The sequence below is a fragment of the Castanea sativa genome, chromosome 6 (genome assembly GCF_040712315.1).
Source record: "Castanea sativa cultivar Marrone di Chiusa Pesio chromosome 6, ASM4071231v1".
Taxonomy (NCBI): Eukaryota; Viridiplantae; Streptophyta; class Magnoliopsida; order Fagales; family Fagaceae; genus Castanea; species Castanea sativa.
Genome location: NC_134018.1, coordinates 54,541,852 through 54,566,249, shown reverse-complemented (window position 1 = coordinate 54,566,249; position 24,398 = coordinate 54,541,852). Strand labels below are relative to the sequence as shown.

Genomic DNA, 24,398 nt, shown 5'->3' with positions numbered 1-24,398 from the left:
TTATTCTTTGCCTTAAATATAGAATTGATAATAATAATAGTAGTAATTAATAAGCATTTATTATGATTGATTTGTATATAGAATTAGGAAAATGCTAATGGATGTCCTTAGAGCATTGGTTAACAATCCATTTAAAGAAAGTTTTTATGGGAAAAGAAAAAGAAAGCAATTAATGTTTGACAGTTTTTTTCATTTCTCATAAAAGTAGTGTCAAAACTTTCCTAAACTAGATTGTTAACCATTGTCCTGAGTACACTCGTTAGCATCACTCATAGAATTATGGCCACCCCCATGTACTTTTTTTTTGAGAAACACACACACACACACACATATATATATATATAGGGGAAGGAGGTGAGATAAGAGAATATACTCACACGCCAACACCAAAACCCTCATGTACTTTGATGGTACGCTGGAAGTCCTAATCTCATGGATTAAACTCCCCACCCAACCAACAATATGAAGCACTGTTTAGGTACTCATCATCACTTTGAAACTTGGACCTCTAAGTTTGGAGTGTATATTTCTGAAGACATGAAATTTATGAAACCCATTTCCAAACAAATAATTATATTGCCATTTGCCACTCATAAGCATTGAAAAAATAATTAAAATCAATGCAATCGAGCACTATTATCTAGATACATAAGAATGGGCCTCAGACAGTAAGGACAAAACTTAGGTATAATAACTTATGTGCTGTTCTTTAAGTTCTCCTCTTAAGATTCAGCCATGTGACTACTTAACTAAAAAAATACACTTCCATCCCATGAGAAAAAATTCATAAGGTTGAATCTTAAGAAGGAAACTTAAGGAACAGCACTTAAGTACTGTACCTAAGTCTTGTCCCAAACAGTAATAATTTGAAAGATTCAAAAATCCTGGTGCTTAAGAAACTAGGCGGATGTTTGATGCACCATGACACAAAAGGTTGTAGTTCTAAATTTTCTCTTTTTGGAGTAGATATTTTGAAATCAAATCAGCTCATAGTATTAGGTGATCTTTGATGAGACAATGATAGAGTTAGTAACTGGAAAGACACCATGGGAACTTAAAAAAAGAAATGCACCTTGCCAATAAAAGCAGCTAAGCCTCTTAGTCTAGCTATCCCAACAGCAACATTGGCAGGAGCTCCACCGGGAGCTTTCTTAAAAGAAGGTGCTTCTGATAGTGAAACTCCACCAACACTTGGCACAAAATCAATCAACATCCCCCCAAAACACACGACCAGCTGTTTTTTCTCCTGGCACCCTTTATTTTTATCAACAACAGGCGTTTTAAATGAACCATTAGGAGAAGCTTAAGGTGAACCTACAAGAGGCAAATTGGTGTGGATGAACAAGAGATGTATACCAAGTGATTGTAAAATGCCAATATTAATATGACATTGCAAATAGATATGAAATGAGATAATACATATTTAATTGAGATCTGAAACTGATAATGGAATTATTTTCTCATTAAGATCAATCCCTAAGCTAGAGATAAATAAAAAAAAAAAGATATGAATGAAAGCAAAAAAAAAAAAAAAATTCTTTTTTTCTTTTTCCATATCAAATAGTAATAGTATACACAATGCAGTACTCTCTTCCTCCCAACTCTGTCTCTTTCCATGGATTGAACCTAAGACCTCTATTTTCCAAAAAGAGGGGGATAATCACTTAGCTACAAAGGTCAGTGCACCATAATTTCAGTCCATATGACCCAACCATTCTCATCAAAGCCAAAATTATTAGCCTAAAATTCAAATGGTTTATTATGAATGAAACTCAAAAGGAATATTATATCAAATTGTGAACTAAGACGAGATCAAATAATTTTCATCTAGACAATAACTTGCTCTAGCAAAATGACACATGGCTTTTTGAATTTGAGCAGATTATGATCAAAGACTTCTTACGAGGACAATAATTTTAGCTCAAGGAAAAATTATAATTTGGGAAAGAAATAATTCTAAATCTCAAAAGGTCCATCAAAATCACATCATTTAGCTCAAGAATCAAAATAAGTACATCATTTAGCTCAAAATCAAAATAAGTACAAAGCAAATAATACAAAACAAAAATCCAAACCAACTTGTGAACTAATACCGATTCAAGACCCAATTAACCCAGTTTCATCATTTAACTTAGAAATCAAAATGAACAAGAGTGGAACTCAGGGAAAAAAGAAAAAAGAAAAAAAAGTACCCAAATAGACTTATGAGCTAAAACTGATTCAAACCCAAGAATGCTCATCAAAGACACATCATTTACTAGAAGAATCAAAATGGGCACGAATGAGAATCACAAGAAACAGTGCATTACCTTCTGGGAAACTCTTTTTCAACTTGAAGCTATCCTTACGCGACTTTTGAAGGTTCACAGGGAAGCAGCAACCTGACAATTTTTTTTTTTTCCAGCACAACCTTTAAGGACCTCTATCAATGTTCAGAAAACCGAAAATATATAGTACTATTAGAACTAACAAGAACATGAACTAGAAAGCCAGAGAGGTTAAGAACAATACCATTTTTGTCCCTCGTTTCAATCTATGTACTGTTGGGCTATTTTGTTCTTCTCCACTGTTCCCTGATCCGTACCCTACTGTATCGCAAAATCTAAACTCCTTTCCTTATTAGTATTTGCTTGGTTTGGAACTTTGATTTTTTTTTTTTTTTTTGATATCATCATGACCATGAATCCGTGAGGACCGTGACTGATTCTTTTTTCTTATTCTCTTCAAAGTCTAAACAAAAAAAAAACAAAAAGTCCAAACACAAGCACCTGCCTATGTTTCTCCAGTTTCATGGGGATCAGAATCCAGTTTTCTAACTGTAGTTTAGTCACTGTAAAGTCCAGTAAGCTCAGATGTAAAACCCAGTAAGCTTAGCTGTTGCCACATCAGATGGAACCCACCATTATAGTGGGGCCAGTAAGCTCTTATTAATTATTGTCTTGTCACGTGACCTGTCTAAAAGGCACGAATACAAAATTTTTGTCGAGAGAAAGTAGATAGACAAAAAATTAGAAAATACTTGGGTTCTTTAATTGGCAAATAAAAGAATGACACGTGTCTTGTTATATGTAAATGACTTTTTGGGTTATTGAAGAAAAATATGCCTAGTTTAGTTTTATTGGGTTAAATAAGTCGTGTGCAATATGATAAGTAAAATTGTCATCTTCTTATTGGTGGTTGAAGCCAAACTCTGTCCCAAAAATTAATTGTTAATAGTAGGTAAAAAAGTGGTATTTAGTGGTTTGTTAGTAAAAACTTGTCAATTTAACCATTGTGAAAAATATTGTAAAACTTTTTATTTTTATTTTTATTTTTATAGAATCTATAGACAGCATTGATATTTGAAAATTCTCTTTTCACAATATCATTGATAAATTTTTATTATGATTTTAAAAATCAAACCATTAAAAATAGAAGATTCGAGGTTTTAAAGTTAAACTAAACTGATGGTTGAAACATGATAACATAAGAATTTAATAATAACTAAAATACAAATAAATAGAGTAAATTAGTAATCTTGATTGTAAAATAATAGTTGTTGATATATAAATAATTTTCAAGTATATTTCATAACTTATATTGATGTAAAAAAAAAAAAGTGCCCTTGACTTTCTTGAATCATAAGTCATATTAAATTACTTTTTTTTTTGTTATCTCTTATTTTTAGACCTAAATTTAATTACTGGTGTAGTTGTAGTTTACCTATATGTGTTTAAGTCTGTTTTAATAGGGCCTACCATGGTTTGAAAAATGTCATTTAATTCACTGGAGCTGAAATGATTTCCATTATTAAATAACAGTAACCCACCTCATCACTTTCTCCGATAAAAATAAAAACATAACAAAAACAAAGAAATTAAGATCTAGTTTATAAAAAAATAATAAAAAAAGAAAAGAAAAGAAAAGAAAAGAGAAATCCATATTGTAATCAGAATTGGTAATCTACTAAGTTGGCAAACCCAATTCCATGAGCAATAGGACCTTAGAAAGCAGTTTATGGTGAAACATATGGAAACCATTTATAGCATTAGCATCAGTATGTGTAAAATTTTGCAAAATAGAAAAAGTTGCTCATTTTACACATTTTGAGCAAAAAAACACCCACATAAGTAGGTGTAAAAATGTGCATTTATGCACAATTGCTCTTCTATTTATTATTTTATATTTTTTCTCTCTCCTCTATCTTCTCTCATCCGATCTCTCTCTTCCTCTTCCCTCTTAATCCTTTTATCTTCTCTTAAATCCAACAATAAATCATAAAATTCTTCAAACTTGATCTAAATCAAGATCTCAAATTCATCAAACCCTCTCCTAAAAAAATCATCAAACCCATATAAATAATCAAACCGAAATTGCAAAAGAACAAGAAGAAAATGCAGAAATAGTAGAAGAACAAGCATCACTAATGGCGATTTCAGTGTTCCTCAGCAGCAACTCAAAGCCTCTAAGTACTTCATCACAGCCTCTTCAATGTACCCAGACCAAAATATTAAATTTATATTCTTTTTAAGCTTACCCACCATCTTCTCAAAAAAAAAAAAAAAACTTACCCACCAAGAGTTTTCTCTCTTTAACTTCTTGTTTCAGCATTAGCAGAAGAAGAAGAAAGAAGAAGATGCTGAAGAAGAAAAAATGGAGAAGAAGAAAGAAGGAGAAGGAAAAGAGAAAAAGAAAAAGTAAGAGATAGAGATCAGATATAAAAAAATGTGAGATAAATATTATTTAAATAAAAGAATGTGTAGAATGAGTGTGTAAAATAGAAATAAAAGGAAAATTTGCATCCACTGATGTGAATGCTCTTAGATGTAACCTTTACCAATTTCCCTTGAAAAGAAGCATTCCTCTAATGGCAGCTCAGTATGCAGGTGCATATATATAGATTTGTCCAGTGTAACAAAGAAAATAAAATATAAGAGTTGCGACACTAATCAAATATTTTGAGAAAATATGTCTTCAGGTAGAACTAGAATTTTCGCTCGGCTAAGAGATTTGAGTTAAGGGTTTGTTTGATTAAGTGTTTTGGGAGATTAAAAGAGCATTTTTAAAACTCAAAATTTTGTTTTGCAACCACAACTCCATATAACTTTTCTCAAAATACCATTTTCAAACAACTTATACAAAAGCACTATTGATGCTCATTTTTTGAATCCGTACCCAAAAGCCCATACAGAGGAAAGCCCAATGAAAAGTAAGGCCTAAAGACCCACTAAGAAGACCGAAGAGCAAGAAAGGTCTAAAGAAAGAAGTGCAAGGGAAAACAATATACAGCAAAACGTAGATATGTAGCAGATTACAAATCTGCAACAGAATACAGATCTGCCACGAAATACAGTTTTTTAGCAGAATGACTTTGATAGATCAAGGTAAATTGGGCCCAAGACCCATTTGATCCAGTTAACATTATTTGGCCTATAAAGGCCCAAATCCTTTTGTATAAAAGGATAGGTGTGAAAACTAATATGAAGAAGCACGATGAAAAGAAACAAGGAATAGCTGGAAGTGTCAGTAACAGAAATTGCGTGAAGGAAAGAAAAACTAAAACTAAAGCAAATGACAAACACAATAGGAAATGCATGAAGAAATAAGACAGAGACATGCAGTAAAAAAAAACAAAGCCAATCTGCTACAGCAGAACTGCGTGGGAACGAAAGAAGACAAAAACAGAAAATAGTGGAGCAAACACACAAGGGTTAGAGCACCACTAACCTGTACCTAGCCAATACAAGGGGGTGGGCCTACGATTATGGGGATTCAAAGGATATGGTTTGATGGTGGGAATAAAAGGGGGTCTATATTTGGTTTCCAGCCGTGACTTCTTTTGAGAATATACCTTACTGAGATTGTATCTTACCCAAAAGAAGTAATAGATGGTTGGGACCATCTGATGCATGCCATAGAGCGAGGTAGTGAGGTAGCCCAATCTTTATCCATTTGAACCTAGAGGTAGAGGTAGTGAATTTTATTGTGAATGAGTAGTGGTGTAGCAAACATATACTAAGCAATGACAGTGGTCGGGGCAACCAATGGGTTGGTAGGTAGTCCTAAAGGGATGCCCATAACAAACCAAAAACAGTTGGTGAAGCCCTAAAGGTAAAAGGGAGAAATTTCACTAAATTAGCTTACTATAAAAGGAAGTAGTCATAGATGAAAGGAGGACGCACCTAAGGGGAAAACCCATGGTAAAAGAGTAGTAAGCACCTAAGGGAGGCACTGAGAGAGAGAGAGAGAGAGAGAGAGAGAGAGAGAGAGAGAGAGAGAGAGAGAGAGAGAGAGAGGCACCTAGAGAGAGGGACCTAAGAAAAGGAAAGGCCAAAGGGGGAACAACCCACGACAAGAGAGTAGTAAGAAACTAAGAGTAAAAAGAACGGAGAGAAAGAAAGAAAGTGGTAAAAAGAAGAGAGAAAACATTGCAGGAATAGGGGCATGCATCAATAGACCATCTTTTCCCTCCCTCTTAGCAAACCCACTCTTTGAAGTCCCCCAAAAGTAGTAGTCAGTAGCCATTAAGGCCTATTCTCCAAAATGCACAACTTTGATGGCAAAAGCCTATGACAAGGTTGTTCAAGTTGGGGTTTGGGTTCCTTCTTGGTCTACTTATTCTATGGAAAAATTCAATATTTGATTTCGATTGCAAATATATTTGATTTCATTCGTTAGAACTTATATCTGCTGTATTAAGTTGTTCTGCTATAACACGCTTTTTATTACGTTTGCTATATTAGTTCTCCTGATGTGGTATCTTTACTTGCTGAACTAGTTATTCTGCTGTAACACCTTTTATTTTATTTACCGTGTTAGCTATTATACTAGCTAAATTTTTTCTGCTGAAGCTTTCTTATTTCTTTGTTATTACGTGTTTTACTTTTGACACAAACTAGCTAATTAATATCCTATCATAAATATATATATATATATATATATATATATATATATATATATATATATATAAATATATATACATATATCTTGTTTCTCATGTTCTGCAAAATATATTTTATAGATGTATAAATGAATACATATAAGTATATTTACGAATATATGTATGTATATATTTAAGAATATGCTAACCCATGTAAGCTAGCATTTGCTTGATTGGTATTTTCTTTGGGTTTTAGATTTGTTTATATGCAAGAAGTAGAAAAGTATTTCTATAGTAAAAAATGAAAAGTAGTCATTCACGTTGCAGAAAAGTGAAGAAAGCTTTACTGCACAGCAGAAGATGTTACTGCACAGGAGAAGATGTTATTGCACAGCAAAAAGCTTTACTACGCAACAAAAACTTTACTACACAGCAGAAAGTTTTACTGTACAGCAAAAAGCTTTACTGCAAAACAGAAAGTTTTTACTGCGCAATAAAAGATTTTACTATACAACAGAAAGTTTTACCGCACAATAGAAAAGTCAATCTTGTGGCAGAAACTGGAAAAAAATTCATTCTTCTGTAGAAACAGATGATAAGCTTACTTTGCAGCGTCTTCCCTTGAACTTTGGACTCAATGTTTGTGCACAAATTGACAATGGCAGAATGGTACTTTGGAGCCTATTCTGCGAAGCGCCAGACTCAACTTTCTTTTTTAAAAAAGCCTAGACTAAGCATTGTCTAATAACATCAAGATAAGTGTTTAAGGTACAAGAAATGTAAAAAGAACCCTCGACAAGCATCTAGCCCAATATCAAACCACTAAGAGCCTTGTTTTAAAGTTGCCTAAATAAGATATTTGGTGTTCAAATTCTCTTTCCTTAATTATTGAATTATAAATAAATAAATCAAACCTTTTTTTTTTCTTCTCGCAACAGGCTCAATATTAACTTGAGTCTACAAGGTTCTATCAATGAAATTTAAATGCAAAATAATTTTAGGAAAATTCCATTTTCTCTGCCTTATTTATACATTTATTGCGTCTCTCTAAACTTTAATACCAAGCACTGTTATTTGTTGATAATAATTACAGTTAAGATTTCCATATATTTGAATGAAAAATTAAAATTTTTATCACACAATTTTCAATTTTTTTTTTTGACATTTCCACTAAAATCATCCAATTGGCCTTTCCTTATATATATATATATATATATATATGTATATGTGTGTGTGTGTGTGTGTGTGTGTGTGTGTGTGTGTGCGCGCGCGCGCGCGCACGCGGAGCGCAACAATTTTCACAATAGTTAAATTGACAATTTCTTAATAGTTCTAGTCTAAGTCCACCATTAACATCACTTTTTTACTTACTAATAAAAGCTAGGTACCTCAATTATTGTGAATTTTTTTTGTAAAATTTGTTGTGACTCTAGAGTTATGCTCGTATTAAACTTGACATGAAGGAGGAAATGGGCTTATATGGTTCCAGCTTTGACATTCAAAAGTTAACATAGAACGGCATGAGAAAGTTGATAAAGAAAGGAAACATTTTATCCCCATAATATGGATGCAAAATAAGTATCTAAGCATCTCTCATAAAGTCAGAATATCTTGTAAAGACGTAAACCGTAAACAAGTATATATAAATCCCATACACATTATTTAGGCAAATTATACTTTCAGAATTTGAAGGGTGTTGAAAGACCCCATCCTGGAATGAAGTTGCCCTCGTTAGACATGCTCTTTGGAGCAGACGATCCTTCTTGAGCATAGTGAGTGAACCTGTTAAAACAATGACTATTCATTAGAAAATTTAGTTCTGTATTTTATATTTTGTTTGTCAGTAACTTTTATACAATTTAATTCTAAAAAACATAAACAAATGAAAATAAGCTCTTTAAAACACACTCTAAAAGTGATTAATTTTTCTAAGGGAGGTCATTTCCAAATAGTTATAAATTAAGTTTCAAGATTAGCTTCATGAATTGACCTCATCATCCTATTTTGAATGCTGTTGAACTCACCTATAAGTTGCAGTTGTTCCAAACATGAACTGACCTCATCATCTTAGTCAAGAATTTATACATTTGAGAAAAAGAGAAAGAAAGTATACCCTATTTGTAAGACAGGTTCAGTTTGGCACTCCATGGGGTTGAGTGGAGAAGGATGGAAAACAAAGTTGCTATTTCCAGCAGCTGAAGTAGAGCCCCATATGGTTTGAATAGCCTTAAGAGTATGTCCTTCCTCGTTAAGCTGTAACTTTAGATATTGGAAGCAAGAAGAGGTTAGCTTTACAAACATAAATTATAATTTATAAATTATGTCACAATAAGGATTATTAAAGTATGACCTTAATCTTAAGTTGCTGATTGAGGTCTCCAAGGTGGCGCTCCTGCCATGTTGGTCAGCAGAAGGCCTCAATAATATGCAATTATTACACGTTGAAGGCATATAAAAAAATAAAAAATAAAAAGGAGAAGAAGAAGAAGAAGAAGCGATAGTGCTGTGTGAAGTGTTGTCATCTGCTTGCTATAAAATTTAGAACAAAGAGAGTCTTAATATAATGCAGTGGCCTTTTTTTTCCCCTTGCGATTTACATGATACAATCATAGTTCAAATGATGCAATAGAATTTAAGCACATAAATGTAAGGTGACTTAACGACTCTAAAATTTTGGTGTCATACCCAAAATCACAACATTACCCACAACTCGCCCATATGGCGAGTTGTGGTTGATGGAGGGGTGTTCCCACATGGATCCACCATCACCCCTCTACCAACCACAACTCACTACATGGACAAGTTGTGAGCAAACCACATGGGCAAGTTGTGGGCAAAGTTGTGGTTTTGGGTGTGGCACTAGAATTTCTCAAAATTTTGAGACTACACCTTGATTGTTGTTGTTACTATTATAGGCGAACTTAAAATAAAGGAAGGTGTGGGGGGTGAAGATGATAACTAGAAACATTGTTCTCCTCTTAACACTTCAATGGTATACAAAGTGTCATGGTTTTAGGTGATCCATATCTAAGGAATATCTGTTTAATTTCCCTCTCCACCAGATTTATTTATATGTCCATCAGAAATGAGTCTTTGTACCTTTGAGCACACAACCTTGTCAATTAGTATAAGATTAATGGTAAGCCTAATCTTCATGGTGCTACATGTATATGAGCTCAACAACATTCAAATAAGATCCCTTTTTTCTCAAAAATAAATAAATAAGATCAGCTACTATTTGAAGAAGATTATATGACTTTGCTTACCTTTTTGCGAAGTTCTTCCATTTCCTCGATCATTATTTGCGTCTGCAATTAAGAACAAAAGACAAGTACACTTAATGCAAATCGCAATTCTTTATAGGATTAGTTGACATCATTATTTCCTTTTCTATTTAAAAAGAAGTTAACTTTGCTATTTGTTGTAAAACTGACTTAATGTAGAATCTAAGTTTATATTTGGATGTTTGATATTTGGAACGTGTAATTTAAAAATATTAAGACATTTCAGTTTCTAGATGACATGAACATCCAAATAATAGGAATTGTAAGAACAAATGTTTTCATTTATTTGTTTGCAGTTTACTTTGCAAGAAAATTGATTGCACAATACTTAATAGAAGTCATCAAAATATTAGTTCTATGGAATATGCTTTATGTACTACCAATTTTACAGTAAAAGATTTATAAAGTAACATAATAGCTTATGTGATTGGTGTTACATCAATAATATGATGTTCAAAATTAAAGACATTGGCTTATATGACTTCAGTAGTAAAGTTTGTAATAGCTAAAATATCGCTTATAAGCTTTGTTCATTCAATAAAATATTTTCAATGAAAATAAAAAGGAAATTTGGTAAGGATACTGCTTTCATAATCCACAATATGTAGTATGCTAGAATATATATTTCATGAGTGAAGATTTCATATTCAACTATCTCATCAACCCATAAATTACTCAAACTTTTCTTTACTTATGTCTGTATGCGTGCATAGAACAATAGTAGTAGTGGAAAATACACTCCAGTTTGGCAAGCCCCACATCGTTGATTGAGCAAATGGATTGCGAGTTAACTTTGGCCTATTGTATCTGAGATGAGACTTCCAACCAGTGGGAGACAGGAACAATATATTTAAGAAGAGAGAAAATAGTCTAGAGTAGGAATAATTTGAGGCGAAGTGGTTGATAGAAGCTTGCCATAAGACCTTGAATTTTCACTAATTTTCAAATACAAGGGAGAATTTTTAAGTCAAAACTTCTTTTTTTATTGGCTGAAAGTAAAGACATTGGTTGTCTCTATTATGGTTTTGCATGGAAACCATGTCCGGAAAAGATGATTTCCACCACCCTTTTTGCATATCTTATAATTGAAAAGTTCTAGTTTCAAAAAAATAAGAACAATAGATTTAGTATGTGTTTGGGTACTGATGTTGCGTCCAGCGTTTCACGTTTTTTACTCTTTTTTTTTTTTTACCAGTGCCTCTTGCACTGTTAATGGGACATGAACACTGCATTAAGGCAAAACTACAGTATATTCAGCAATAAACAATAACCCATAAATTATTTTTTTTATTATTTTCAGTAATAAATTCTCAGTTTTTAGCAAAATAAGCCGTATCCAAATACAAACACTTAGCCATTAGAGCATGTATATCCAACTGAAGGAAATATCATGTTCATACAGGTAGATAATTGCAGAGTACTAACAAAAAATCCTCTTCATGCTGTGTTGGGAAATCTACTAATGATAATTGATATGTAGGTACCTTCCTTTGCCTAGCTAGTTGCAGTGCTCCTTCAAGCTGCTTCTCAAGGCTTTGCAACTCTTTGACACTCAATGGTCCAAGATCTTCTCCAAGCAAATGCCTTTAGAAGGAGTACATAACCAAGTAAAGATTAGCAAGGTGGCACTTTTAATTATTATGCTTGTCAAAGGATTTTTAAAAGGGAAAATGCTAAAACTACTACTAATTTTATTATATAAGACTTACAAACAAGTGTGACAATAAAAACGATTGATACCATTTCACGAATATATAAATAAATGTCTAAATTATGTTTTGTAATAATAACATATTATTTTATAAGACTTATATATGTAATACATTGTGTAATATAACTTGAAAATCCAAGTTACTAAAAGTTACAATTGTAGAACATGACTATAGTCGTATTCATTAGGTATGTGTATATATGTATACAAACACATGCATGCACACACATACACGTCCATGCCCACGCTTGCACTTATGCCCATGCACACATCCACATGCACCCCCCTCCCCCGGCACACACTCACATGCCCACGCCCACGCCCACTAAGGTAGATACATACACTGAGTATGCGTATACATACACATTCACACAAACAAGAAATAAAATATTCACCACAAGATAATAATACTTAACGTGATTTGGTCAATTTCATACCTACACCTAAGGGTTATCTTGAGTTGGTAGGGCTCCGGTTGAGTGTTAACCCACCAACCAACTTGATCACAATGGGTTAGAATACTAATGGCTACCATCCAAGAACATACAATAGAATACTAACTAAATCCACATTGGATATCAATTAAATTTTGAGTTTAAACTAGAGATTAACTTGATAAGAGTTATCATGTAAGCGGGTGGCCTGATAGTTAGTCAAAAGAATTCTTCATCAAGTAAAACTCTTCTTGGAGTACTCTCTCTTGTGCCATCTCACAAGGGTCACCCTCAACAAGCACCCTAGGGCATGTATGTGGAAGATACAAAGACTCTAGTATCCACTGTAGTGGAAAATTGACATTCTTAAAACACATGAGAGTGAAAGGAGTTTGTAAAGCAAGCAAAGAGATTCAGGTTGTGGATTATTGATTTATGATGTATGTCAATCCAAACCTTTTCTTAACACCAAAAAAACTCAAATAGGTAAACAAACCATAATAGACATATACGTATAAATATTTGTATGAGAGAGAGAGAGAGAGAGAGAGAGAGAGAGAGAGAGAGTATTCGGAATGACATAACCTTTGAGTGATCTGAAGAGAATCATATTTAGCCTTTAACTTTGCATACTCTTGGTAAAAGCTCTGCATTGAAATAAAAAAAAATAAAAAATAAAAAACCAAAAAGAATGTATTAAGAAACGAAGTGTTATATACCTTGATAGATAGCAAACAGAATTAAGATCCAATTCAAGATGCTACTAGGGTAAAATTTTAAATTTCTAAGAAGGAAAAAAAAAAGTGACACCCACAGAAAGATATTTATGGAAATTTAGGCCATATAGGGGTTAATGAATAAGATCTCCAGTGAGAACCACAAGAAGAAGAAAACATACTAATAAAAATAATTAAGAAGACATTTAAAGAAAGTGATTTTTTCATTCCTAAATTTTATTTAAAAATTCACCATGGTAAGAAATTTGAACCCAATTCCACCAAAACATGGTGGTGCAGACATGGAAATTAAAGGATGGACCATGAGTTCAAGGTTTCAATTATCATTGATTGATAGATAGATAATTGAACAAAAATTGAAGATGGAAAGGACAAAGTTTTAACCAATTAAAATCATTAATTGGTTGATTGCATAACACTTTTTTAATCTAATAATCTTAAAATTTTTAATTTAGTTTTGATAGTAGTAATATGCTAAATAAAATATGATAAAGTCTATTAGTAATATGGTTAATAGACTTGTGGTACAAGTAAGAGACTTGACTTACTTACAAGATAAAATTGAGCTTGAGTCTACTATATTGGGTTAATATATTTCTAACAAAATAAAAAATCTAATAATCGACCAACTTTTACAACGTTTGTTGTAGTTCAACACTTACTAATAATATTCCTATACCGTATAGTGAACTTTTTAGTTCTCAACAACCAAGGAAATGAAAATGAATGGGAAATAAGGATCACAACAAATCCTATTATGGTTTATATGTTGAGCAAAGTTTAATTTCATGTGCGTAGAGAAAAATGTAACTTTGTCTAAAATTTGTTCAACATATAAAACTCTAACGAATCTAGAATTTTAAGGAGGAATTTCAGCAAACACAAACCTGTGTTTCACGTTCAATATTGTTATCTTGAGGAGTGAAGCAAGATTGCTGGTATCGCTCTAGTGTTTTGGTTATACTGCAAAAATTGAATATTAATAATTAAAAACATATGTTAGACAAACATAAGTAGAGCGGCAAACCTTAGCATTGAGTTTGCATATTTGAGCCTAACCCAATAACAACTTGCATCAAGAGACAAGAACAACGAAAAATTGGCCTTGATTACCACTAATAGTAGCGCGGAAACAATTATTTTCATAAAAAATTGAATGCCCTAATAGCTTAATCTTCTTTAACTCCTATATAAAAAAATCGATTTATTTCAATCACTATGCTCATGAAACCACAATTTCATGTTGTACATGCAGCATGTCAATGGGATTTACCTTGTATGATACTTTATGAAATTAATGGATAGAGATGCATTTTTTTGCAGTGATCAAAACTTTTCCTTATTATATATTTCCAAAAAAGAAAAAAATATGCATAACTAAATGCAACCTCTGATGTACTAATGACTAAGAGATAGTTTGATTATTTAACTCCTATTTCCCCATTAATCTTTTGTGGGAAATCCAACCAAATAGGCTACATTTTCACCAAAGCCTAATGATATGGAAGTGGCCTGGTTGAGAACAAGAAACAAAAGGCAAACCAAAAAGAAAAAACAAGACCTTTTCTCTAACCAAAAATCAAACAAAACCTTTTTATTGTGTTGCATAAAAGTAGGTCTCGTCTTCACTAAAAGGTTAATCCTGAAAGTTGAAAACTTGAGAGAGAAAGAGATTTGTTTTTCACGAAAAAGGAAAAACCAGAAATGAAAAGAGAAGAAATGAAACTTACTGGGAGTAACTTTGACTACATATTAATATGCAAGACCAGGATACACTATTGACGTATCATTTATCATCAGTATGAAGCATACAAATTGAAAATTGGACTGAGCTACAGTTTCTCATCTGACACTCATCTTGACAAAACAGTAGCACCAATTATATTCCTTTCACTAATTTAACCTTAACTTCACACACACTCGCACTGCTGACATATAGCAGTTTTAGTTAACATTATACAGTCTCTCAGGTCTGACCCTTATATCTCCAAAAAAAAACCAGGACTTAGTTGCCCTAATTTACTCTTTATATAATAAAGATTTAGATCATCAGAACAATTAGTGTGTGTGAAAGAGAGTGAGAGAGTGTGAAGAAACTAGTAGATCTGAGAATTAAAGGTGACTGCTTGATTTGCTTCCCAGTTTTAGCCAGAAAAAAAGTACTAAATGAACAAATTAAAAAAGAAAAAAATTGATAAAATCAACCTGAAAAATACTTGATTTACCACACCAACCACACTGTTAAAGTTTTTTAAGTTTTTTTTTGAGAGAGAGAGAGAGAGAGGAAATAACCCGAAAGAGCTGAGAATGATTGGTGTGTTTGATTGGCCAGCACAGCCCCAGCAGTTAAAGAGATGAAGAAAGAAGAAGAACAGTGTTGAATCCAAAAGATCAAAGGATCAAAAGAAATGAAGACAAAGTGTATAAAGTCTTTGGATTCTGAGAGTTCTACTTGATTGGCCACCCAAATACAAAGCATTAAACTTTTTCCCAGAGAGAAACCCTAGATCTTACACAAGGGTCCAAGAGAGAGAGTTTTCTTGTCAGTGAAATAAAGAGGTTGTCGAAAAAGCTTGAACAGTTCCATCAAAGCACCAATATGTAAAATCTAATCCACACCCAGAAAGCCAGAGAGAAAGACATACAGCGAATGAGGATTATTTCATTCTTTCCTTCTGAAATTTTAAAGGACGATGAAACGTGTCGATCATTGATTGGAAAAACGGCTATAATTTTCATGAACCCCGCATTCCTCCATCCAAAATCATGGGACCCCAGTAGCCCAAAAACACAGAAACCAGAAAAGAAAGAGCTATTTCAGTTTCACAGAGAGAGAGAGAGTGTGTGTGTGTGTGAGAGACGTCAGAGATGTCAGATATATGTGTTGAAGAGAGCAGCCTCTGCAGAAAAGCTGAGAGAGAGAGAGAGAGAAGAAAGACAGCAATGGAGTGTGATTGATTCAACAAAAAATTCAAAGGTGCTATCAAAATGACAAGTTTGATTTTAACATAGGTAATGTAACAATAACGCAGAAATCTAAAAGCCTGAAAAAGAAAATACAGAAACAAAAGAGTACTGGGAATATCCAGCATACAGAGAGAGAGAGAGAGAGAGAAGTAGCTAGAGATTTACGAAGGACAAGAAATCGAAGAGAACCCCAAAATCTAAAAAACAAAACTTTGTTGAATGTATCAGGATTTTAGACTCCCAAAAACGTGTCAAGAACAACATTAAACAGAGAATGAAAAACAACTAGAAACCTTTGAATATTTTTTTTGATGGGGAAACCTTTGAATACTGAATGAATAAATTTATCAGAATGACAAGGAAATGTGTGTATATATATATATATATATATATGTTCAAAGGAATAAAAATCAAAGAGAAACCCGGAATTCCAAAAGAAAAAGTAATATAGTTTTGGGTAGCAACTATTTTTGTTTTAGGTCTTTACTTAACAAGAAGCATACATCAAATCACTGAATGAAGGAAGTGATCAGAGGCTGAGGAGTTATGAGAAGAAGAAATATTTGTATTCAACCAAGAAGAAAAAAAAAATCCAAGAACCCCATGAATTTATGACAGAAAATATTTGAATATATAAAAGAAAGATGAAAGAGAGAGCTATAGGGTGTATATTTTTCATAGTGAGAGAGAGAGGATATTATACCCAACGTTTCCATAATCATAAAGCTTGCCACGACTAGAGAAAATGATGAGAGCAACCTCAGCATCACAAAGCACAGAAAGTTCATGAGCTTTCTTGAGCAAACCATTCCTCCTCTTAGAGAAAGTAACTTGCCGGTTGATCTTGTTCTCTATTCTTTTCAGTTCCACTCTTCCCCTCCCCATACTTCCTCCTTCTCTCTTTCTAAAAAGTATTACACACACACACACAATACTCAAAGAGGAGTGGAATTTTTATTGGTTTTAGGTTATACCAAAATGGAGGTGTGGAATATCAGAAAAAGTGAGGACTAGTGATAAAGGCTTGTCTGAGACAAGTGGTAGTTGATTTTGTGGAATAGATACATATATATATATATATATATACACACATCAATATTGGGACAATAGGATCTTCTTTTACAGCAAAATGGAAACCCAGTAATTCTTCCTTTTTTTTTCTTATTCTCTTTTCCATTTTAATTTTAGCAAGTCACATTAGCTGTGTCCCTCTCTATTTTTCTCTCAAACACACACACACATACAACAAAGTTGCATTGAGTATTAGGGTAAAAAATGAGAACCTCCACGCGCCTCACTCAAAGTGTGAGTTCACTGTCCCATGTGGAAGTGTTAGATTTATCACCTACCATACCAGCTGAATTATTCTGATATATGAGTCGCTATTTGTGGAACTGAGTAGTGATAGGGTTTTTTTTTTTTTTTTTTTTTCTTTAGCAAATGAAAATTGATTTGGGCAATGAATGTTGCAGCTATTTTAAGTTCTATACTGTGTTTTTTCAAAAGTGATCACATGCAGTTTGGTGTCTTGTAATCTGGTCTTTTTAGTAGTACTACTTCTTCATCTTTTTGAAGTAAATGTTTAAGGTTAGATATGATATGATTCAGTAGGGATATTTGGGTCTAGACTCATATAACTTGGCAACCAAGAAAACTGGAGATTGTACACTAACGTATAATATGGTTAAATTTTTTTGACTAAACTGGAGATTGCACACTAATTGATGTATAATGTGATTAGAAGATTTTATTTAGGGTATATCTCTAGGTTTTTAGAAATGTGGTGAATTTATTCCTATTTTTTGGAATGATGCTCTTGAGGCAATTATTTTTATTTTCCTGATTTATCTAAACAAGTTTAGTTAACTATCATTATTTGAGATTACTTCATATGAAAATATAATTTTTAAAAATAAGATTTTGAGTCCATTTGGATACAGTTGAAAACTGAAAAATATTGTAGCAAAATAATTTTTAAATGTGAAAAATTACTGTTCATAAGCCTAAAATCACTGTTCATGACCAATAAACAGTAATAGACACATGTTCAAGGAATAAAAAAAAAAAGAGGGTGGGAGGGGGGCTAAAACACAGACACACTACGTTTCAGCCCAATCCAAACGTTACCCTTATCATAACAATCTATTCCAAATGGAGGGAATTTTGTCTGGAGGGAATGAAGAGTATGGTTTGTGAAATATGAGATAAAATACCTTATATTTTTGCAAACCTTGGGAAAGATTGATGTAGTTTAGGCACTGATATATTAGATGAATTGAACCTCTGAGCTACCAATTTTAGAAAAGGGGAGATGTTATTTGGTTACAAAAGTTAATATATTTTATTTCACTGACAAACATAGTGATATGTGTAATTACTGAATAAAATGTTCTCAAAAATAAAATTTCATATTATCAACTTATTGTTCTTATCCTTTTGACTGAGATTTTACAGAAAGAATTGGGATTAGTCGGTGAAGAAGCCAAGGGTATTGGTAACTGATTCAAAATTGCACTAAAAGTTTTAGCCATTTGGACCGTGTATATATGTCTCTTTGTTCAACTGCAAAAACAATTAATGGGTTTACTTTAAATATTGAAGCAATTGCACCTTCAAGTAAGCAGAACTTATATAAATTAGGTCTTTTGAGTTTTTTTTTTTTTTTTTCCCTAAAAGAAAAAAGGTCTTTTGAGTTTATTGTTTTATTTATTTTATTGTACTCTTTGTTTTCTTATTGCACTGGCACAAAGTAATGAGCTCTCTGGGTTGAGTATTCATTTTCATATTGGACGCCTCATCACATTAATGTTTATCGAGCAGAATCGCAACATACTATTTTTATTTTTTTATTTTTTTAAGATAATGGTAGGATTTCAACTTATGATTTTCACTCCATAATATTTTCTCTTATCTTCAGGTTAAGACAATAATCTCCTATATGTAAAAAATGTAAAGTACATTTAAGTTATGTGATATATATCTAGTGTCTTTCATGAAAAAAGAAAAGAAAAAAGATATATGCAAAATGCTTTAGCCCCAACCTAATTTCCAGTTTACTCTTCTCTATTCTCCCTCTATTCAAATTGGCTATTATCAACCTCGAGTGGTAGCATTAGCCCCAACCTATTCATTTATCTTGACAATAGATAATGAGATTTTGAGCAAGAGTAATACTAGGATCACAGTTTTTGTCACAACTTGATCACATGTCAAGTCATGAGTGATGAAATTGAGAACCTACCACTTTCATTCCATCACTCACAACTTGTTACGTGAGTAAGTTGTGACAAAAATCATGGCCTTAACATTTTCCTTTGACCAAATCCTCCTTTCTACCTTTGTTTGGGATACAAGCTTGAGAGTCCTCTGTGAATTTTCATCAAAGAAATTTGAAAGGGAGTTTTGCAACAAAGAGGGAAATATGGAGAAAGTGAGAATCAAAGTCCCTCACTTCTGGGTTTATGGGCTCCATTATTTTCTGACACCCACTTCGGCTCCTAAGTGCAGGAAACATAAGCAATCCATTTTGTTTGAGTTAGGATGGGTTGGTTATTTTGGCCCTCTTGAAAAGCTTATCGGGCTATTGAAGGGTCTTGTCAATGGTCCTTGTTACAAAAAATAAATTGTGTCTTTTACCCGTTACAACCACCGTAGCAAACATTTTATGATTGGGATAGTATTTGCATCTATAGATAAACATATATGAAATATGAATTTCTCAATTGGATTTAGCTGTTAATTATTTATGATGTGCAAATGGGCAACCATCCAATTTCCTTTGATTTTATGAAGCTGCCCTCATGTATACAATTAAAGAACAATGGTCAATCTTTTCCAACTTGATCTATCCCCAATATAATAATAAATTTTTTTATTAATTGCTTTGCCTTGAAAGTGTGTGTTATCTTTCTATATTGAAAAAAATAATAATAATAAAAAACTAGCTTTACATTGCATATTATTCATGTAAAATGTACATTGTAGTTATAAGAATTATATATACACTTTATTATCCCATGGTGACAAATATTAGTCACATTTTTGCCTATAATATACACTTTACATAGTACTATTCATATAAACCAATTAATGCCCCTTTATTTGTTATTATCCTTTGTAGTAAACTTTGAAGAAATCAATAAATTGAAAATGAGATAACATGAAACATAATTGCAATAAATAATCCCACACATAATCAAGGCGATTACGCATGCAAACTAGATGGGAATGTCATATATAAACAATAGTATAATAGCTTATCAAAGCAAAAAATAGTATAATAACATCTAACAACTGCAAACTTTTCAAGAAAATTTTATTGTTTACATTTATTTTATATATATATATATATATATTTTTTGCAACTGAATTATATTTAAGCAACTTTTATTTCGACATGTCGATGCATATATATATTATAAAAATAGACCAAGTTAATTTTATCTTTTTATTTATTTTTATTTATTTGGTAAATTAGTTTTTTTTTAAAGAAAATAAAAATATAGTAGACCTTATTTATTAATTATTTTTTAGGTGAGCCTTCTTCTTTTTAAGTTTCAATTTAGCTTTTTTCTCAACAAAAAAAAAAAGTTACAATTTAGCTCTATGTAAAAGTTTAAACCCATTAGAATTGTAAATAATACTTTTAATTTGGACAGCTCTTACATATAATCTAGAAGTGAAATAAAAGTTTTTTACCATAAAATAATTATTTTAAAAAAAAGGTACAATAGAAGTTTTACGTATGGCTATAATTGCTTTGCTTCACTAACGCCTACTTTACAAAGCATTATATACTGTTGTTATTAGGTTGAGCACTCAAGTCCGCAATTTTAATTGCCACCAAAGGTATTTAGTACCTTTTTTTTTTACTTTTTAATTTTAAAGATAGACAATGAAGAAAGAAAGGTGAAGTTCGAGCAAAAAAGAAATAAAACAACACAAATAATATCATTACTCTTTTGGTCATCGGATTGAGGTTATTACTTTTAAAAATAAGTAATTATTTTTTGAGATATACAACCTTGAAAAAAAAAATTACATTTTACCTCCCTAAACTATAATATTTTTTTTTACTTACCTCTCCTTACCTCCCTGAATTATATACTTACCCCATAAATTATAAAAATGCACATTTACTTTCTTAAACTATTATTACCCATGAGATGATTTAGATGAGGGTGCAAAGTGTTACACATGCAATAATTTAGGAGGGGGGGGAGGTGTTACATGGATTATAGTTTCAGAGTGTCAGTGTGCATTCTCATATACCTACCCCTAAATGTACATTTTTACCCCCCTAAACTATCCAACCATTTATACTTAACCCTCCAATTATGAGAATGCACATTTTCTTTCTTAAACTATTACCTATGAGATGGGGTATAAAGTGCCACATAAGCAATAATTTAGGGGGCAAGTATTACATGAGTAATAGTTTAGGGGGATAAGTATAAAAGAGAGTATAATTTAGGAGAGTAAAGCATAATTTACCCTTAAAAAATCATATAAAAAAGAATGAGAAAAATATAACATGTGAAAACTTTTAAAAGCCATAACTTTGGGTTTGGTTCTCTGTTGTTTTCTTTTCCTTTTTTTTTTTTTTTTCACTTCACTAATAATAGATTAAGTGTCTTGTACATAGAATCTTTTCAAGGATCATTTAATATTTATAAATAAAATGCTGATTTAATTGACTAGCAGTCATTCCCCAACTCATCATTGGCGTAATACTATTCTCTTAAAAAAAGTATTACTTAAAAACACTTGTTACTTCTAACAAGTACAAAAATTTCTTAAAAGAAGTATTAGACCCTTCATATTGGTGGTGCTAAAATAGTTTAAATACTATTTTAGCACCCAAAATACTAAAAAACACCCTACATTTGGTAGTGGTATATTTATAAAATTTTACAAACTATGAATAGTAAACTGCCATCTTTGCAAGTCTATTGTAGCTCCAAAGGTATAAAAAAAAAAATTGTACTTGCTAAAAGTAGGGGCATCCAAACTTGCCTAACCTAGTAAAGGGGCTTGGAGATACAGGGCTTTCTGGGAGAGATGCAGTTTTCAGGTTTATTTGGTGGTGGCGACTTTTTTCTCATTAAAAAAAATGTTTTCTCTCTCTTTTTTTCTCTTTCTTTTTAAATGAAATGGTAAAAAAAAATATCGAACCTTTGATGTCAGATGTACAGTAATAAAGTGAAGGGTTAAAATAGCTAAAATAACTTTTTGAGTTGCTAAAAGTTAAATTTTTTTAGCACTACTAATGTGAATGCTCTTAGAAGCATCACATGTTACCTCTGAATTCTGACAATCACAAATGAAACAACACCGTTTCATGTAGCTTATAATAAAATATTATATTTAAATATAAAATAAAATAAAATATAGGTGTAGTTTTCTAAAAACATAATCGCAAATAGCACCACCCTTCTATCACAAAATTCCATTTTTACACCTCCACCGTGATTGACCACCGCAATTAAGGTGCGGTCATTTGGTGGAAGTAGTTTTTTGTACACCCCTACATATTTTGTAAATCATACATTTCTAAAATATGTAATAGTTTCTCATTATATATATATATATATATATATATATATATATATATATATATATATATATATAATTTAGAATTTAATTAGATTTAGACTTTTCGATTTTTACACACAATAATTCACTTTCCACAAAAATTAAAAAAATTAAATGGATACGTGTTACATAATTGAACTTTAATTAAAATCTAATTTAGAATCTAATTGGATTTAAACTATTTGATTTTTGCACTCAATAATTCACTTAACACAAAATTTAAAAATTAAATAGGACATGTGGTGCAAAATTGAGAATCTAATTGAAATCCAATTAAATTTTTTTCTAAGTTTTAGCTATTAATATATACGAGCTTGTAACGTCATGTTATGCATGAATACACTTAAAGATATACAATAAAATGCATAATATAATTCTTATAAATATAATTTAAATACTATTGATAATCATTTTTATATTTTATTAACTCTTTAAAAAAATTGTAAGGATACTATTAGGTATAAAACGTAAATTGTCTATTTTTATTATTATTGTGAAGCACTGTTTTTTTACGATTAATTTATTCTAAACTCTTTGATTTTTGTATTTAATAACTCACTTGGATGAATATTTATAATGTAATCCCACATTTGATTCTAAAATTAAGAAATATAATTCTTAAAGAATAAATAATTTAGGACACATGGCACAAAATTAGAACTCTAATTTGGAATTCTAATTTGAGTTTCTCTCAGTTTCACCTTGATGATGCCGAAAATCGTCAGTAAGTCACACGGTTCTCACGTGCTCGAGACAACACCTGCAAAAACAAAGAAGACCTTGTGAAGAGTATCGATGTGGTACTGGCCAAATACCCTCCGAATGTCAAGTTAGAGAATTCTTTACAACTCTAGAGTGTCAAAATTGGGGTAAATTATGTGTACCTTGGTTTGTAAGGGTTTTGGAGTTTTTATAGTAGCATAGGATTGACATCAGTTCCTTGGCTAAGAAGATGTTTCCTTGTGGGAAAGATCCTCTTCAATTTGCGTATTTTGTGGAATCCTTTCCTTGTAGGACTCCCCTTGATTAGGGTTAATCGTGGGGCATAAGATATTTCCTTATATACTTATGCGTGGAGGCCAAGTAAGGCCATGTCAGACTCATGAAAGGTTTGCTTATTCTCTTCAGCCTCCTTCAATCAGCTTCTTATCCCCGTCTACATATTCTAGTCATCACTTTCAGGTGTTTGTTGACCTCAAGGTCCTGTTGTTAGCTTTGACGTGGAACTGTCAACCTTATCCTATTGTTGTTGGGCTATGAACGTGTGAGTGAGGCTGACGGATTCATTAGAATCATCGCCTTTGCCTAACATGGATGAGTTTATCAATGCTACAAAACTTCCCTTATTAGCTGCCCCCTACTCCATGGCCCCATCGGCTTTAGCCAACGAGTTATGGAGTTCAAACTGTAGCTTTTTTCTATTATTATTATTATTATCATTTTTTGTTTTTTGAAAAAGAGAGGGCATTTATGGGTAATTCCTCAAGTAGCCTTTATTGAATGCACGAATAAGTGGCATAAGCGAGTTGGCCCCGTTTCTGGATGAGGGTGTCGCTTTGGCTTCCGTGCATTTTTCACCTTATATATATATCTCATTTCCTTCCTCATTTCTCCTATTTCATTATTGTTAATCTTCAGAGAGAGAGCTCGTAACTTTCGAGAACTTCGCTCCCGTCATTTTGTTGAGCTTATAGCCTTTGTTGTCGATCTTTTGCTTAGGTCGTCACCTCTCAAGGAACCATCTACTAACTTGGTAAGTCACCTTTTCTTTTATTTCCTTCTGTGTTTTTCTTTGTTTTTTTAGTTGATAGT

General features: G+C 32.1%; 1 protein-coding gene and 1 long non-coding RNA gene across 4 annotated transcripts; both read right to left on the bottom strand.

Annotated features, from left to right (window-relative positions):
* Positions 1 to 1,217: 1,217 nt before the first annotated feature.
* LOC142638330 (uncharacterized) lies at positions 1,218 to 2,787 on the bottom strand. The gene is made up of 3 exons (XR_012845005.1): positions 2,512 to 2,787; positions 2,310 to 2,381; positions 1,218 to 1,314 (listed from the first exon to the last, which is right to left on the bottom strand). It is a non-coding gene; the product is annotated as an uncharacterized LOC142638330 (long non-coding RNA).
* Positions 2,788 to 8,366: 5,579 nt separating this feature from the next.
* Positions 8,367 to 17,022, bottom strand: LOC142638329 (agamous-like MADS-box protein MADS3). Of its 3 annotated transcripts, none has more exons than XM_075812346.1 (8): positions 16,696 to 17,022; positions 13,913 to 13,988; positions 12,874 to 12,935; positions 11,628 to 11,727; positions 10,126 to 10,167; positions 9,210 to 9,251; positions 8,973 to 9,118; positions 8,367 to 8,641 (listed from the first exon to the last, which is right to left on the bottom strand). In XM_075812346.1, exons 1-8 carry the CDS (start codon positions 16,875 to 16,877, stop codon positions 8,539 to 8,541), a joined length of 753 nt encoding a protein of 250 aa, XP_075668461.1. In that variant the 5' UTR covers positions 16,878 to 17,022; the 3' UTR covers positions 8,367 to 8,538. The 3 variants fall into 3 exon arrangements, with proteins under 3 accessions (XP_075668461.1, XP_075668462.1, XP_075668463.1); XM_075812347.1 differs by having other exon boundaries at positions 8,973 to 9,112; XM_075812348.1 differs by lacking the exon at positions 9,210 to 9,251.
* Between the last annotated feature and the right edge of the window lie 7,376 nt (positions 17,023 to 24,398).